This window comes from Narcine bancroftii, chromosome 3 (genome assembly GCF_036971445.1).
Source record: "Narcine bancroftii isolate sNarBan1 chromosome 3, sNarBan1.hap1, whole genome shotgun sequence".
NCBI lineage: Eukaryota > Metazoa > Chordata > Chondrichthyes > Torpediniformes > Narcinidae > Narcine > Narcine bancroftii.
In genome coordinates, this window is record NC_091471.1 from 299,703,912 (window position 1) to 299,720,756 (window position 16,845).

The window sequence follows — 16,845 nt, forward strand, 5'->3', positions numbered from 1 at the left end:
CTGGCTATAGTCGACCACCATCCGTAGTTTTTCCCCATTCTTGACAACCACCACCTGGGCTCTCCAGGGGCTTGAACTGGGTTCGATGGTGCCCTCATCCAGCAATCTACGCACCTCACTCCTAATGAATTGCCTGTTTTCGTAACTATATTGCCGACTTTTGGTGGCCACAGGCTTCCAGCCAGGGGTGAGGTTTGCGAAGAGTGCTGGCGGGGCAATCCGGAGTGTGGAAAGGCCGCAGGATTGGCCCCGGGGCACGGGGGCGGGTTTCTCGGGTGCTTCGGGAGTGGGGCGATGGCAGACCGAGAGGGGGGCGTGGGGTCCCCCAAAGTGTAGGGACACCGTTTGGAACTGACACTGGAAGTCTAATCCCAGCAACACTGGGGCGCACAATTGGGGAAGGACGAATAATTTAAAGTGGGTGACCGTCACGCCCTGTACTTCCAGCGTGGCGATGCAATACCCCTTTATCCCAGTCGAGTGCGACCTCGTCGCTAATGAGATCCTCTGGGTAGTGGGGATAATGTCAAGTCCCCAACGGAGGGCCAGATCTGGCTGGATAAAACTGTCAGTTGACCCAGAGTCAAATAAGCAATTGGTGTAGTGTCCATGCACTTTAATCAGTTCCATTGCTCTGGTGAGGGGATGAGAGCATTGCTGGTTTAATGTTATTGAAGCAGTTGACAGGCGAGTTTTGCGCGATGATGTCACGCAACGGGATGACGTAGTCAACGCTCGAGGAGCAGGTTGGAGAACCTCCCGGAAGTGCTGTTGTGGCGGGTGAATGGTAAGTAGTGGGGTTTGTAGTTGCTCGCGATCGGCGGTCGGGCCCTGGCGGTCGTCAGCGATGGACGCTAGGGTGAGCACCTGGTTGGCCGCGGGGGTGGCTGCGGCGGCGGTAGCGTCGGCCCCGGGGGTGTCTGTGGCGGCGGCAGCAGCGGCGGTAGCGTCGGCCCCGGAGGTGTCCGTGGCGGCGGCGGCAGCAGCGGCGGTGGCAGCAGCGGCGGTAGCGTCGGCCCCGGGGGTGGCTGTGGCGGCAGCAGCAGCGGCGGTAGCGTCGGCCCCGGGGGTGTCTGTGGCGGCGGCAGCAGCGGCGGTAGCGTCGGCCCCGGAGGTGTCCGTGGCGGCGGCGGCAGCAGCGGCGGTGGCAGCAGCGGCGGTAGCGTCGGCCCCGGGGGTGGCTGTGGCGGCGGCAGCAGCGGCGGTAGCGTCGGCCCCGGGGGTGTCCGTGGCGGCGGCAGCAGCGGCGGTAGCGTCGACCCCGGGGGTGGCTGTGGCGGCGGCAGCAGCGGCGGTAGTGTCAAGTGTTCCGCACGGCGGCGAGAGGCAGGCCATCACCATGGTTGCGATGGTGGGTTGCCCCTTCCGGGTTCGGCGTCTCCGTGACGTCAGGCGTTGCCGTGCAGGGGAGCCCTCGCTCTCATTGGACGAGAGCTCTGGGGAAGAAGAGTTTGAATGGGATAGTGGCGGTTGAGCTTCACACGAGGCACTGTGTTTGCTGGCGGCCATTTTAGACCTACAGACTGCAGCAAAGTGGCCGTTTTTAAGGCACTTCTGGCACCTGGCTTTTCTTGCTGGGCACTGGGACCTGCTGTGCTTGTCCCTCCTGCAGAAATAACATTTCGGGTTCGCACGGGGCAGGGTAGCAGCAGCCGACAGGCCGTCAGGGGTAGGGTAGAAGGGCACTCTACTCACATCAGAATGTGGGGTCCAGTCCCTAGAGAGCTCGGTGGACTTTAAGGCTGCATCCTCCATTGTGATTGCAATCCGGGCCACGTCCTCTAGTTTTTCTACCCCTTGTTCGAGCAAACGCAGCCTCACTTCGTTCGATCGGAGCCCGGCCACATAGGCATCCCGGACGAGGTCGCTAGTGATCTCGGCAGCAGTTTTGTCCACACAGTTACAGTCCTTGCCCAATGCCTTTAATACTTGTAAATATGCCCTGCTGGACTCACCGGGCTGTTGCTTCCTCGACGCAAGCATGAGCCGGGCATGAACTCTGTTCACCGGTTGATCATACAGTTCCTTCAGTACCTTTATGGCTGCGGTGTAAGTGGTCTCATCCTGGATGTTCTCGTAGACTCTCAAGGACACCATAGACAGCAATGCTGTTAGACGCTGGTTATCCTCCTCTACCTGAATGAATCTCAGGAAGTTTTCAAAGTTCAGCAGCCAGAACTTAAAGGCTTTGAAGGCTGTAGCTGACTGTGGGTCGATATCAAGTTTTTCTGGCCGAGTTAAACGCTCCATCCCTTTCAAAAAAAATTCTTTTTGCTAATAAAATTGTAGAGCTCGTCGAAAGAACCAAAGACTTGTTGATCCAAACCAAGGCTTTTATTAGCAAAAGACCGGAGCTCTTCACAGGTGGCCGACCAGTCCGGAATGATCCGACCTGGCTTGGGACACAACCCTTTAAGGCCCAAACAATAGGTGTGGCTTAGCTCTCAGCCAATCGCTGTAAGCACAGTCTAGATACAGTAACTATATACACTATGTACATTGGTGATAGATCTGTACTATCACAGTTCCTCAAATATATTGGCTGATTGAAAGTTTAGATTTCATATGAGAGGAGATCTTATAGAAACATATAGGATTATGAAGGGTATGGATAGGATAGATGAAGGAAAGTTTTTTGAGCTGGCCGGGGAAACTAAAACGAGAGGACACAGTCTCAAGATTCGGGGGAGTAGATTTAGGACAGAGATGAGGAAAAATAGTTTTTCCCAGAGAGTAGTGAATGTTTGGAATTCTCTAACCAGGGAAGTGGTTGAGGCTGCTTCATTAGACATATTTAAAATTCGGTTAGATAAATTTTTACATGATAGAGGAATTAGGGGAAATGGGGAGAAGGCAGGAAGGTGGAGTTAGGTCATAAATTAGATCAGCCATGATTGTATTGAATGGCGGAGCAGGCTCGATGGGCCATTTTTGGCCTACTCCTGCTCCTACTTCCTATGTTCATATATAGTTGCTGGATTCAACAGCCAACTGGATCACAGGCAACATAGCTGGAAGCAGATTCCCCGCCCTCTCTCGGGTGAGCTGGATTCAGTTTGCCATGCTGTCAGCTTCCTTTGGCTTCTGCTCCACATCAGTCCCAACCAATGCCATGACCATGTTGGGATTGGACTGCTCTCCTGCACTTAAAGGGACTGCCACTCTGCCAAACCTCAACCCATTATCTTATTTCTGTCCCACATATCAAACAGTCCAGGGTGCAATACCAGCCTCCCCATCTGTTTTGGATAAGTCCTGATCCAAGTGGTTTTGGTGGGTTTGTGACCCTCAAATCTGATGAATTTGGGGGGAGTCACATGATGGAGTAGTGGCCGGTTGGGGAACTCCAGCCCTCTCTGGAAAAGTTTTAAAAAAAACAGAGAAAACGCAAAGGCACAAACACGAAAATTAAAATAAAGTGAAAGTAAAGGTGGGAAGAAAATGGTAACGAAGAAGTAAAGACATCGGAAGAGGAAGGTGAAGGCTCGCTGTGGAGAGAGAAGCCCGCTCCCTCAGGTCAGTCGAAGTCCCGAGCTCGGGACTACAAAAATGGGTCGCAGAGCCAAGCAAAAGTGCGCAACCGCGCATGCGCGATGCGCAAGACAAAAAAAAAACACTGACGGGAGGGGGGACCAGCTGAGGAGTCGATCGCCACAGCACAACAACAAGAGGAAGACAGAAAATAACGAGAGCAAGAAAGAAGAGAGTAAAAGGAAATCAAAGAAACAACAGATGACCAACCCAGAGGAAGAAGAGGAAGAACACAGAGAAATGGAAGAAGGGAAGGGCAAGTACATAGATATATTTTTTTTTAAAGAACACATGGAATCAATAAAAGAATGGCAGTCACAAGAATTTAGTGAAATAAAAAGAAGAATAAAAAGTACAGAAGAAAAAATGAATAGATTAGAGATGGTCATGTCAGATATAGGAAAAAGAGTGGACAAGGTGGAAGAACGAGAAACAGCCATAGAAATGAAAGTAGATGACTTAAAAAAGAAATTAGAAGAATCTAATAAAAAAGTTAAAGAGACACAAGAGCTGTTAGCTCAGAAGATAGATATAATGGAAAATTATAATAGAAGAAATAATATAAAGATAGTGGGCCTTAAGGAAGATGAAGAAGGCAAGAATAGGAGAGAATTTATAAATGATTGGATCCCCAGGGTCCTAGGAAGACCAGAATTACAGGAAGAAATGGAAATAGAAATGGCACATGGAACATTAGCCCCTAAACCTCAACCACAACAAAAACCAAGATCCATTTTAGCAAAATTCCTAAGATATACAACAAGAGAAAATATATTGGAGAAAGCAATGAAGAAAATAAGAGAAGACAAAAAGCCACTGAAATACAAAGGTCAAAAAATTTTTTTCTATCCAGATATAAGTTTTGAACTCCTGAAGAAGAGGAAGGAGTTTAATACAGCAAAAGCGATCCTATGGAAAAAAGGATATAAATTTATGCTAAAGTACCCAGCGGTACTTAAAATAGTTATTCCAGGGCAGCAAAACAGACTATTCTCGGATCCGGAGGAAGCAAGAAAATTTGCAGAACAACTACAAAACAGACAGAGAGATGAAGACATGTAACGAGAGCAAAAATGACCACGAACTATATGTGTGTGTGTGTGTGTACATGAGTGTATGTGTATTTAAAAGAAAATATATAGAGTATAGATAAGAATGAATAAGGGAAAGAAAGGGAAGAGAGGAAGCAAGGAGGGAATTAAGAGAGTGACTTTTGTTGTATATGAAAATTAAAATCTTTTCTGGGGGGGGCTGGGTGGGGAGGAGATACGGTCACTGCGAAATCAGTTGATGCTTGCAAGTGAATTCGCAAATCCAAATGGAGAGGGGAGATGTGGTTGCCCAACAAGGGATAAAGGGAAGGGGAGGGGATAGTGGGGTTAAAGAAATTTTAGATAGGAGAATAAGGGAAATGTTTGATGTTTTAGAAATGTTGTCTTATAAAGTGTTCAAAAAAAGAAAGCAGAAATGGATAAGAAGGAAAAGTGATGATGAGGAAACGGAAAGGAAAGATAAACAAAGTATGAAATGGCTATGTTGAACTATATGACTTTAAATATTAACAGAATACATAACCAAATCAAAAGGAAGAAACTGCTAAATTTACTGAAAAAAGAAAAAATTGATATAGCATTCGTGCAAGAAACACACTTAACTGAAGTGGAGCACAAGAAATTAAAGAGAGATTGGGTAGGACATGTAACAGCAGCGTCGTATAATTCAAAAGCTAGAGGAGTAGCTATATTAATCAGTAAAAATGTACCAATTAAAATAGAAGAGGAAATAATAGATCCAGCAGGGAGATATGTAATGATAAAATGTCAGATATATTCGGAGTTTTGGAATTTACTCAATGTATATTCACCTAACGAAGAAGATCAAAAATTTATGCAAGATATTTTTTTGAAGATAGCAGACATGCAAGGGAACATACTAATAGGAGGGGATTTCAACCTTAATTTGGATTCAAACATGGATAAAACTGGGAAAAAAATTAACAGAAAGAACAAAGTAACCAAATTTATAATTAAATCGATACAAAAAATGCAACTTTTGGATATATGGAGGAAACAACACCCAAAGGAAAAAGAATATTCATATTATTCCGGTAGACATAAAACATACTCAAGAATAGACCTATTCCTGTTATCAGCTCACATACAAGACAGAGTTAGGAAAACAGAATATAAAGCTAGAATATTATCGGACCACTCACCCCTGATATTGACAATAGAGTTAGAGGACATCCCTCCAAGAATGTATAGATGAAGATTAAACTCCATGCTACTTAAAAGGCAGGATTTTAGAGAATTCATTGAACGACAAATTAAAATGTACTTTGAAATAAATACGGAATCAGTGAAAGATAAGTTTATACTATGGGATGCAATGAAAGCGTTCATCAGAGGGCAAATAATAAGTTTTGTAACCAAGATGAAGAAGGACTACAATCAGGAAACAGAGCAGTTGGAAAGGGAAATAGTAAATATAGAAAAAGAATTAGCAATGAAGGAAGACACAACTAAAAGAAGAGAATTGGCAGATAAAAAAATAAAATATGAAACACTACAAACATACAAGGTGGAGAAGAACATAATGAAGACAAAACAGAAATATTATGAACTAGGAGAAAAAAACGCACAAAAGTCTAGCGTGGCAGCTTAAGACAGAACAAACTAAGAGAATGGTATTGGCATCAAGGAAAAAGGACAAACAAATCACATATAATCCAACGGAGATTAATGAAAACTTCAGAGAATTCTACAAACAATTATACCAAACTGAAAACGAAGGGAAAGAAGACAAAATAGATGAAGTTTTAATTAAAATTGAACTACTGAAATTACAAACAGAGAAACAAAATAAATTAACAGAACCATTTGAAATAGTAGAAATACAAGAGATAATAAAAAAACTACCAAATAATAAAACACCAGGAGAGGATGGATTCCCAATAGAATTCTATAAAACATTTAAAGATTTATTAATTCCTCCCCTCCTGGAAGTAATCAACCAGATTGATAAAACACAAAGCTTACCAGATTCATGCAAAACAGCAATAATTACAGTAATACCAAAGACAGGGAAAGATCCACTCGCACCAGCGTCATATAGACCAATATCTTTACTTAACACAGATTATAAGATAATAGCTAAACTATTAGCAAACAGATTAGCTGACTATGTACCAAAAATAGTGAATCTAGGCCAAACTGGATTTATTAAAAAAAGACGTACAACAGACAATATTTGTAAATTTATTAACTTAATTCATGCAGTAGAAGGAAATAAAGCTCCAACAATAGCGGTTGCTTTAGACGCAGAGAAGGCCTTTGACAGAGTAGAATGGAATTATTTATTCAAAGTACTACAAAAATTCAGCTTACCAGAGAAATATATTAATTGGATTAAAGCATTATATAAGGGGCCATTGGCGAAAGTGACAGTAAATGGATATATCAAAACAATTTAATTTAAGCAGATCAACAAGGCAGGGATGCCCACTATCGCCCTTATTGTTCGCGTTAGCCATAGAACCACTAGCAGAACTGATAAGAACAGAAAATAAAATAAAAAGGATAAAAATAAAAGACAAGGAATATAAAATCAGTTTATTTGCAGATGACGTTATAGTATACTTAACAGAACCAGAAATATCAATAAAAGAATTACATAAGAAATTGAAGGAATATGGAGAAGTGTCGGGATACAAGATTAACGCAAATAAAAGTGAAGCAATGCCAATGAATAATGCGGATTTCTCAAAATTTAAGAAAGAATCACCATTCAGATGGCAAATGCAAGCAATGCGATACCTAGGTATACAAATAAATAAAAACCTCGGCCATCTATATAAACTCAATTATTATCCACTAATGAAAAAATTACAGGACGACTTAGAGCATTGGAAAGACTTACCACTAACACTAATAGGAAGGATAAACTGTATTAAAATGAACATTTTCCCAAGGATACAATACCTATTTCAGGCATTGCCAATACACTTGACAGAGAAATTCTTCAAGGAGTTAAAGAAAATAAGAAGGACATTTTTATGGAAAGGGGGGAAACCGAGGATAGCACTAGATAAATTAACAGAATGGTATAAACAAGGAGGCTTACAACTGCCAAACTTTAAAAATTATTATAGAGCCGCACAATTAAGATACCTATCAGATTTCTATCAAACAAGGGAAAAGCCAGATTGGACTAGATTAGAACTAGATAAAATAGGGGAGAAGATACCTGAACATATATTATATAAATGGGATGAAAAATTGATACAACGTAGGAATTCTCCAGTATTACATCATCTGCTCAATATTTGGAAGAAGATTCATGTAGAAAGGAATAAAACAAATTACCAACTACCAAAACTAATACTGACGCAAAATCAGCTAATCCCTTTTACAATAGATAACCTTTCCTTTAGACAATGGGAGAAAAAAGGGATCAAAAGAATAGAAAATTGCTTTTCGGGAAATAAATTATTATCCTTTGAACAAATGAAGGATAAATATAATATAACTCACGATACAGTGTTGGCATACTACCAACTGAAATCCTACTTGAAGGACAAATTGGGAAGCAGTCTGAGGTTACCAGAGGGAAGTAATTTTGAATATGTGATTACAGACACAATGATAATCAAAATATTTGTAACAAACATGTATATTAAACTACAAGAAAAGGAGAATGAGGAAACAAATGGTAAAACTAAACAAAAATGGGAACTAGATCTAAACATAAAGATAAAGAAGGAATCATGGGAGAAGTTATGCTCAGGAACTATGAGAAATATAATAAATACGAGGTTATGTATGATACAATATAAATGGATACATAGGCTATATATTACACCTCAAAAGTTAAATAAATGGGACCCAACAGTATCTGACAGATGTTTTCGCTGTATAAAGGAAATGGGAACAACAATTCATGCAATCTGGACATGTGAGAAAGTGAAAAAATTTTGGGAAGATCTAAACCAGATATTAAATAAAATCACAGAAAGCAATATACCAAAAAACCCAGAGATCTTCCTCCTACGTAACATAAAAAACAAAGAATTTGGACTTGATTTGGATGGTACACAAAAAAGATTTGTTATGATAGCCCTAGCTGTAGCAGAAAAAATGTATTATGTCAACCTGGAAATTAGAAGATAACGAGAATACAACAATGGTATATAGAAATGAATAAATGTATTCCATTAGAAAAAATAACATATAATTTAAGAAATAATATTACAATATTTGAACAAATATGGGAGCCATACATGAAACATAATAGAGAAAACCTTCCGGGGACATCTACCACCTAAAATGACAGAAGGGGAAGAGAATGAAAAGAACTGACTCAGTGGAATTTCTTGTTTATTTTTATTGAGTGACAACATTGTTTGACGGGTTTAATGTATCTTAGATTCTGAACTTTAAATGAATGGGAGGGGAGGTAGGGAGGGTGGGAGGGGAAGAGGGAGGGGGGCGAAAACAACACTATATATAATTTAAAAGGAAAATGTATGTATCTTGAGCAATGTGGTTTATAGTGTGAAAAATAAAAAAAATTTTTTAAAAATCTGATGAATTTGCTCATATTTTTTTCTTCCAGATCCATCAGGATGGTGGAAGGGCCGCCTGCATGGTAGAGAAGGGCTTTTTCCAGGAAACTATGTGGAGAGGATCTGAGCTATTTCAAGCTTGGTTTCAAGTTGAATGTTACTGAAATTCAGAAGCACAGAAGGTACTGATGAGTCATTGGTTACCTGTGCAACAGAATATGCACATATTGCTTTTTGTTGAATGGCATCACAGCTCTGAATAAAAATCACTGAGAATACATAGAAATGACCTTTCCACACTTCCAGTGTGTCCCACCATTAAATTACATCCTGCTTAACTTGCACAATCCATCCCAAATAGTTGTCTATGCATCTGCTAAAACTGGGTTCAGAGGGCAGAATTCTGAATTCACTAAATTCAATGTAGAAACATTTTATATAAAAACAATTTTGTTCAAAATGCATTTTATTTTTTTTGTTAAAGAAACAAAGTTGGACTAAAATGATGAGTTTTGATAAATTATTTGCTTCAATTTTTTCAGAACAAAAATAACCTTCAGCTTTTTTGAATTATTCATTTGAGGGAGTTGGGCTTCACAGGTTGAGCCAGTATTTTAACTGCTCTCTTGAACCACTGCAGGCCTTGAGGTGTGGTGGTATCCACAACGCTGCTCAGGAGGCAGTTCCTCCATTTTGACCCTCGAATGATAAAGGAGCAGTGATATATTTCCCAAGTCAGGACTGTGTGTGGCTTGAGAGCAACCTCCAGGTGATGGTTATCTCTATATTTTAGCTATACTTGTCCTTCAAGCTGGTGGAAATGGTGAGTTTGCAAGATGCTGTCTTGGTGAGTTGCTGCAGTGGTACAAACTGCTGCGTCTGTGGGGCAGTGGTGGAGTTATTGGATTTGTTTTGCCTCTTGCAGACAGGTTGCACTTGGGCAATGTTCTACATGACAGGTGTTGTAGCTGGACTGGAAGGATGTGGCAAATTGTGGGTTCAAGGATTCAGTTCTGTGGTGGAAATGCCTTTGACTGTTTCTTAACATCACGTGGAGACTGGCATCGACCCCGTTGGGACCACTGGAGGGATCTTCAGCATTTCAGGCTGAACACTGATGAGCCAGTGGAGCTCTCATTGTTGGGAACAGAGACGTTTGTGTAACCTCCTGCCCCTAGGAGTTGTCAAGCACTGCTCACAGGTGGGTGTGGCAGGACTTCAGATCTTCGATCAGATGCATTGGTTGTTAGAACGCTAAGCTCTATTGTGTGCTGACAAGAACAATGACAATCTGTTTATCCAGAGCAAATGTGCAGTCAAAGATGAGTTAGGTGGCGCTCGTGGAGGAATATTGAAGCCAATTTACTACGAGTAATTTAACAGTATTTTACTACTTACTGGATGAGAGGATATAATACAAGTTTTAAGCAATATATACATTGCATGTTCAATCCTGTTCCCCAAGCTTCTGTAGTGTGTTTATAGCATCAACACACTGACCCGAGATACCATCACCTGGAGAAAATGCAACTGTCCGTTTGCATGCAAACAGTGCCCTACTTTACCTCAGTATCACTTCTCCTGACTCTGCATTTTCCGTGGCTTGTTATTCTGCCAATCCAACATCCAGCATTGAAGGAGGAAACACTGACTCCAACTTATATTGGGTAGAGAAAACCTACCAGCTTTAATTTCTACCAAAATTTTGTTCCCTTACAGCCAAGGCCATCGCTCCTCTCAGCACAGTTTGAAGCTGAACAAAACTGTTCACAACTATGGTCCTTTTCCTCATTCAGAGATCAAATTCCAACCAACTGTCAGAACCATCTATTAATCCATTGCTCATTCTTTGGTACAGAAACCATAAATTACCTTGACACCTTCCCATGCTGTCAGATTTTAATTGGTCTACGTTTCCTCTCTCTCTGCAAACTCCTTTAATGCTGAAGTGGTCTGAGATTCCAACACACCAAATATGCCTTCTCAACATTGCTTTAATTGTGTTCTACCCTGCCTAGTTCCAAGACCTCCTTTAAACCTGTGGAATAATGAAATGTGCTGGTGAAACTAGGCAGGGTACGCATCATCTTTAGGAAATGAAGGTTGACTAACATTCGGGTCTAAGCCCATCGTCATTCACTGCAGCTGTCACTCCCATTGCAGCCTCCTTTGCATTGGAGAGATTGGATGCAGACTGGGAGATTGTTTTGTTGAGCACCTTTGCTCTGACTGCTGCAATAACAGGGACCTCCTAGTGACCAACCATTTTAATTCTACACAGTATTCCCACACCAACATGGCCTTGTGCTCTGCCAAATTGAGGCTTTCCACAAATTGTAGGAAACCTAATTCCATCTGGGCATTCTCCCCAGTTCCTGTTAGGTCCTCCTCCACCTCTCTCTTTCCCTAACCCTGTATCCGTTCCTTCAACTCCCCATCCCCTTTCCTCTCCATTCAGAGTCCCCCTATCACCTCAGCTTTTTTTTTCTTGTATCCTCCCACCCATATTACCTGTTGGCCTGTGCTCCTCCCCTTCCCCCACCTTTTTTAATTCAGACACTTGCCTGTCTTTTGCTTGTACCTTGACAAAGAGTTCAAGCCTGAAATGCTACTTACCCTTTGCTTTCTATAGATGTACTTTCCTCAAGCACTTTTGTCTATTGCTCTACCACGCCAGCATTTAACCTCCTTTAAACTTGCCTCTTTGCTTGTTGACTGTTTGGCCTTTAAAATTTGGGCTACAAATTTTTGCTTGCACTTCTCTGCTGTACTTTATTTTGCTGTAGAAGCAGTCAATTTAGTTTACAGCCTTTGTAAAAGATTGAAAAATAAAAACTGGATAAAATCAACAGACAACATTCATTCCTGAAAACAGTTTTCCAGGGCTGATGATCTGAGCCAATGAACGCATGGATTCCCACTCTTTCAACTCCAGGACCCCCATATATATCCATAGTGCCTCAGCAGTGAACATTGTATACTGTATAATTTAGACATACCGCACAGTAACAGGTCCATCTGCTCAGCTGCCCAAATACACCCACATGACAAATTAAACTTGAGGGCTTGTACATCTTTGGAACATGGGAGGAAACCCATGCAGTCATGGGGAGAACGTACAAATTCCTTACAGAGGCGATTCTAGGTCAAATAGTGCTTATGGCTAACACTGAAATCACCCCTCCCCCCCCCCCCAAAAAAATTTGACAGTTGGGCATTTTTCACACACAATCGAGCTAGTTTTGAAGGTCGGCTATGTGTGTAAGGAGTACTTTCTCAGAGGTCATGAATTCCCATTCCCTAAATCAGCATTGTTCCTCACAGCCGGGTTCATTGTAACAGCGTTAGAAGTGGGACGGGTGAAAGGTGTTTTTTTAATATAAATGGGGAGAAGCAGTCTCTCTCGTTCTTTGCCTCCCTCATCCTCTGTTTCAAACCTCTCCACCTGCCATGCAATTAGACTTTTTTGCTTTGTTAGAGAAACCAACACGTGGAATATACAGTTTATTGACATTCAGCCACTCCAGAGCCAGGCACAGGAGCGCGCTGACTGGAGAACTGCAAATGCATTGCTGTTAACTGCTGTTGCACTGGCCACCCCTCCCAATGAAACCACTGTTTCCCTGGCACTAGCAGAACAGATCCAGCTGTATGGGGGATTATGGGTAAGGAAGACAGCCATTTTGCCCATTGATCCCACATTGAGTGAGGTGCTGGAGCTGTGCTTTCGGGCGCTCAAATGAGCCCCGGGCAGCATTGCACCCTTGGGATGGAAATTCACTGTTGGGCTAGGGGCTCAGATATTTGACGGTCGAGGCAAGGACAGTGACGCGACCCCCCCCCCCCCCGCCGCCTACAAATGGCACCCAGAGCATGTACCTGAGCTGCCATACCCTAGCTACACCTATGCTTACAGACAGCGGAGGATTCAAGCCTTGGGTGCTGGTGCTAAATAGTACTGTGCTAAGTGTACTGCTCAGTGATTTTTATATTATGGCTACAATTATTTAAATATATTTTAATGTCAGATAAATGAAAAGTAGAATCTAATAATATAAAACTAATCTACTACGTCCAGTTACATGAGAAAGAAATGCTCCAAGTGATTCACAATGGACAAAGCATCTCAACGGGGGTCTCGACAGCCCCCTGGGCAGCCTCGCATATTTAAGTAAAAGCCTTGTTTTCTTTTCACCTTGTATACAAAGATTAAAAAATATTTGTTATGTAGTCAGTAGGAGAGAAGTAAAGAACAAGCCAAAACTTTACTCCTTCCCTGTGAAGGAAGCCCATGGGGGGGGGGGGCACGCACAGCTGAAAAAGACGAGATGGTTGCTGTAAACCATCTGAAGATTCTTAATGTAAATAGATAGAAATGGTATAATTGTGCATCATTCCGGTATAACCACCTCCAATGGTTCAACATCCACTGACTTGTTATCATTTCGTGAGCTCTCTTTCAACACCCCCCCCTCCCCCAAACAGGCTCCTATTCTCAACCTGCTGTAGGTTGTTTGTCATGGTATCTTGTTCCTACACATCCCTTAAAATCAGCAGGGGTTTGTTTCTCATGCTCTTTTTTTAAATAAAAACTTTATTTTTATAATTTAACATTTTAAAATGTAAATTAAATGTTGGGAGATTAATAGGATCAACATCCAATGGTCCAGAGAATCGGGCAGTCCAAGAACTGAGGGTGCTGGATTATAAGAATTTTATAAATTAAATACTTGTGGAATCCAAATGATTTACTCTCACCATTTATTTCATCGTGAAATATGAAAGTTTGCAGATGCTGTGATTGTAGTAAAAACAGAAATGCTGGAGGGACTCAGTTGGTTTTGCAGTGTCCAATAATATAAAGATATAGAACTGGCATTTCAGGCCTGAGTCCTTGTTCCTAGAAGGAAGGAATATATATATTTAACTCGTATGGAGGCTTCAAGACTGGTTGAGTTCATCCAGCATTTCTGTTTGTTTTTCTTTATTTTATAATGCCAGATTAATCCATGTAGCATCTGTCATGACCCTTTCAAGTTGAGTTCAAAATTGAAGCTTACTGGATGTGGTAGTCTCGACCTGCATTTTGTGCGATGTTGCTCAAAGTGTAGCACATTTATTGCAAAAATGCATTTTTTCACAATTTGAGCATTGAAAGAAATAATCTGTTGAAGTTCAGAATGTTACATTATTTATTGAACTATGTAAATACACTCAGGGCAGGGCAGATACAAGAAAAATGCATAATGATGGGTAGCAAGGAGAGGGTTCTCTTCCATTGAAAATGCTGTAGCCACAAGTGTCTGGCTCTGGAGCCATGTGCTAATCTGTTTTTATTCAGCAGAATTTAATGTGGCAGAATGAAACAGCCCAAAATTGCGCAAAATCTTAACTCCAGGAAATAAAACTAAATTTCCCTTCACTATTTTTTTTAAATCTAGGGACTTTCTCAGTTTATTTTGTTCCTGCTGGCTTTGGGATAGTGTCTTTTTTTGTACGGTGCAATGTCCAACATTGGTTTTTTTTCTGATGCTCTATATCTCCTTGTTGCTCAGTCAATGCCTTGGGAAGTTTAACAGCATTAAAAGGTGCTTGAGAATATGATCATTATATAATAGTTAACTTTGCAAGTAAAAATCTATCTATGGGGGAACTTTTTCCATTAAGACATTTAAGGCTCTGGTCACAAAGTGTAGAGCAAGGTCTTTTTGGAAAGGATTTTATTTGTACAATTTATCATGCCTAAAACCTGTTTTTATAAACACAAGTCTTTGAAGATAGGTGCCATCCAAATGTCATTATGCTTCTTATTCTTAATGTTAAAGAAATTGTAATTTTTCAAGTGCAAATATTTACTCAGTTGAATTTTGTTGCCTCTCCCCAATATCGATTGCAAATTTGTATTGGAAAAGTTTATTGTGCATATATTCTAAATAAATAATCAGTAAAATATCTTGTTGTCATATACTTAATGCAAATCAAAACAATTGTAGCGACATTCAACAACTTTGAATTCCTTTTCTCCCTGCAAATGAAAATTGTGCCAGAGGTGAGTGGGATCATCCCAGAGAGGTGAAGGCAGCATTGTTTTCTACACTCAGTGTAATTTGGGAGATGCATTTATGTGTACAACATTTAAGATTGTTATTTTCCCACATGAACATGAAACCTCAGAGGCTGTTGATCTTAAAAAGCCTGTAGATACAAGCCACAAGAGGAAGTCAGCACTACTAAGTGGCAATACAACTTTGTTACTTTACACATCTTTGAGTCGCCTTTTCTAATTGATCTTTCACACAAGTTGAAAGCAACAACCAGGTTGTCCTCTAGAAGGACATGAGAAATCACACTTAAAAGAACACAGCCTTCCATCCATGCACAAATTTTATTCACAGTACCACATTTGGAATGAGAGGATTTCCGCGGGGGCTCCTCTGCAGGCAAGCATTAGATCCCATTGGTCAAGTCAGCTGTGCAATGAGCTTGCACGTACCACTGGAAGCCATGCTTCTCTCCGAGGTACTCACCCTGCAAAGATTTTTTAAAAATCTTCACTGGAGGGGTCTGAGCCAGCGGCTGGAGTGGTAAATGGGTGTAAGCAGTCGGGGGGGGGGGGGGGAGGAAGAAAGAAAGGTGGGATGAGATCCACGAACCCTTTCTTTATCCGCAGAGCTAATGGACAGAAGATACCAAAACCTGGGTAAAGGTTTTCAACTAGAGTTCATGGACTGGGCCAACCTGTTGCTTAACACTGCTTGTGTATTCCATTCACAATAAAAATCTAAAGCACTATCTGGGCCTGGTTTACCTTCCTCTTTGGACCATCCCTCAGAATCTTTGCTGCCTCTTCCTCCTTTAATAACATAGAAACCTGAAAAAAAGGCTATGTATGATCTGAGTAAATTGAGGCTTGAAGGACTCAATGGCCTATGCAAGATTTACAAGTGTGTACCCTCTGACCCTTGCTCATCCTGTGCAGAGAATATGAATGACAACAGTATTGAATCAAACTTTTTTTTTACACCCCACACTTCTGTAAATACTTGTTGATATATAATATGGCTTGGTTGCTTTTGAGATCTGACTACAGACCGACTTGCTACAGCAGGTTCCTCTCCAAACTTACCTCCAGTCCTGCTCTGCATGCAGCAATGGGAGCATCATGAGGCAACCCTTCCAGCTCTTCAATATGGAGGCATCTGGGGGAAAAAAAAATCACACGAAACCAGAATTCTGTAATGCAGTAACAGGTTAGAAAAGGAAGCCAGCTTACACTGGTCAAAGAATGCATCAAGGTAACCAGAATTATGGTTCAAGCATTTTGTGAAGATCTTACATTAAAATATGGTGTTTCTATGAATTCCATGTTTGCTGGTAAAATAGAAAGAATACACAAGGCAAATACAGGTAAGCGAATAGTGAGTGGGAAAGACCACAAACAATTGGCTCCCAGAAAACACCCCCCCCCCTCAACTCAGGAACTCCCACTGCGCCGACTTCCATCCTCTGCTCTGCTCTCCTCCCCCCCCCCAACCTTTTTATTGGGGTGCCTCCCTGCCTTTTGCTGATACCTTAATGAAGGGCTCATACTAAAACATTAGGCACCCTTTCTGCCCATGTTGATGTTGTGTGACCTGCAGAGTTCCTCCAGCACTTTTTGTGTATTGCTTTACAATCACACCATTTGCAGGTATTTCTGTTCAACTCTAAATGGTGGGGTGGGGATGAAAATGTCAGAGAGCAGAGGGTAG

At 41.6% G+C, this 16,845-nt stretch overlaps 1 protein-coding gene across 2 annotated transcripts in view; it reads left to right on the plus strand.

The window, feature by feature from the left end:
- LOC138758976 (unconventional myosin-If-like) overlaps positions 1 to 15,046 on the plus strand; it is a 126,457-nt gene extending 111,411 nt beyond the window's left edge. For both annotated transcript variants that reach the window (XM_069928671.1, XM_069928670.1), the window contains one exon: positions 9,145 to 15,046. In XM_069928671.1, the coding sequence (XP_069784772.1) occupies positions 9,145 to 9,221 (77 nt within the window). In that variant the 3' untranslated portion in view covers positions 9,222 to 15,046. The remainder of the gene's footprint in view (positions 1 to 9,144) is intronic.
- Positions 15,047 to 16,845: the final 1,799 nt, after the last annotated feature.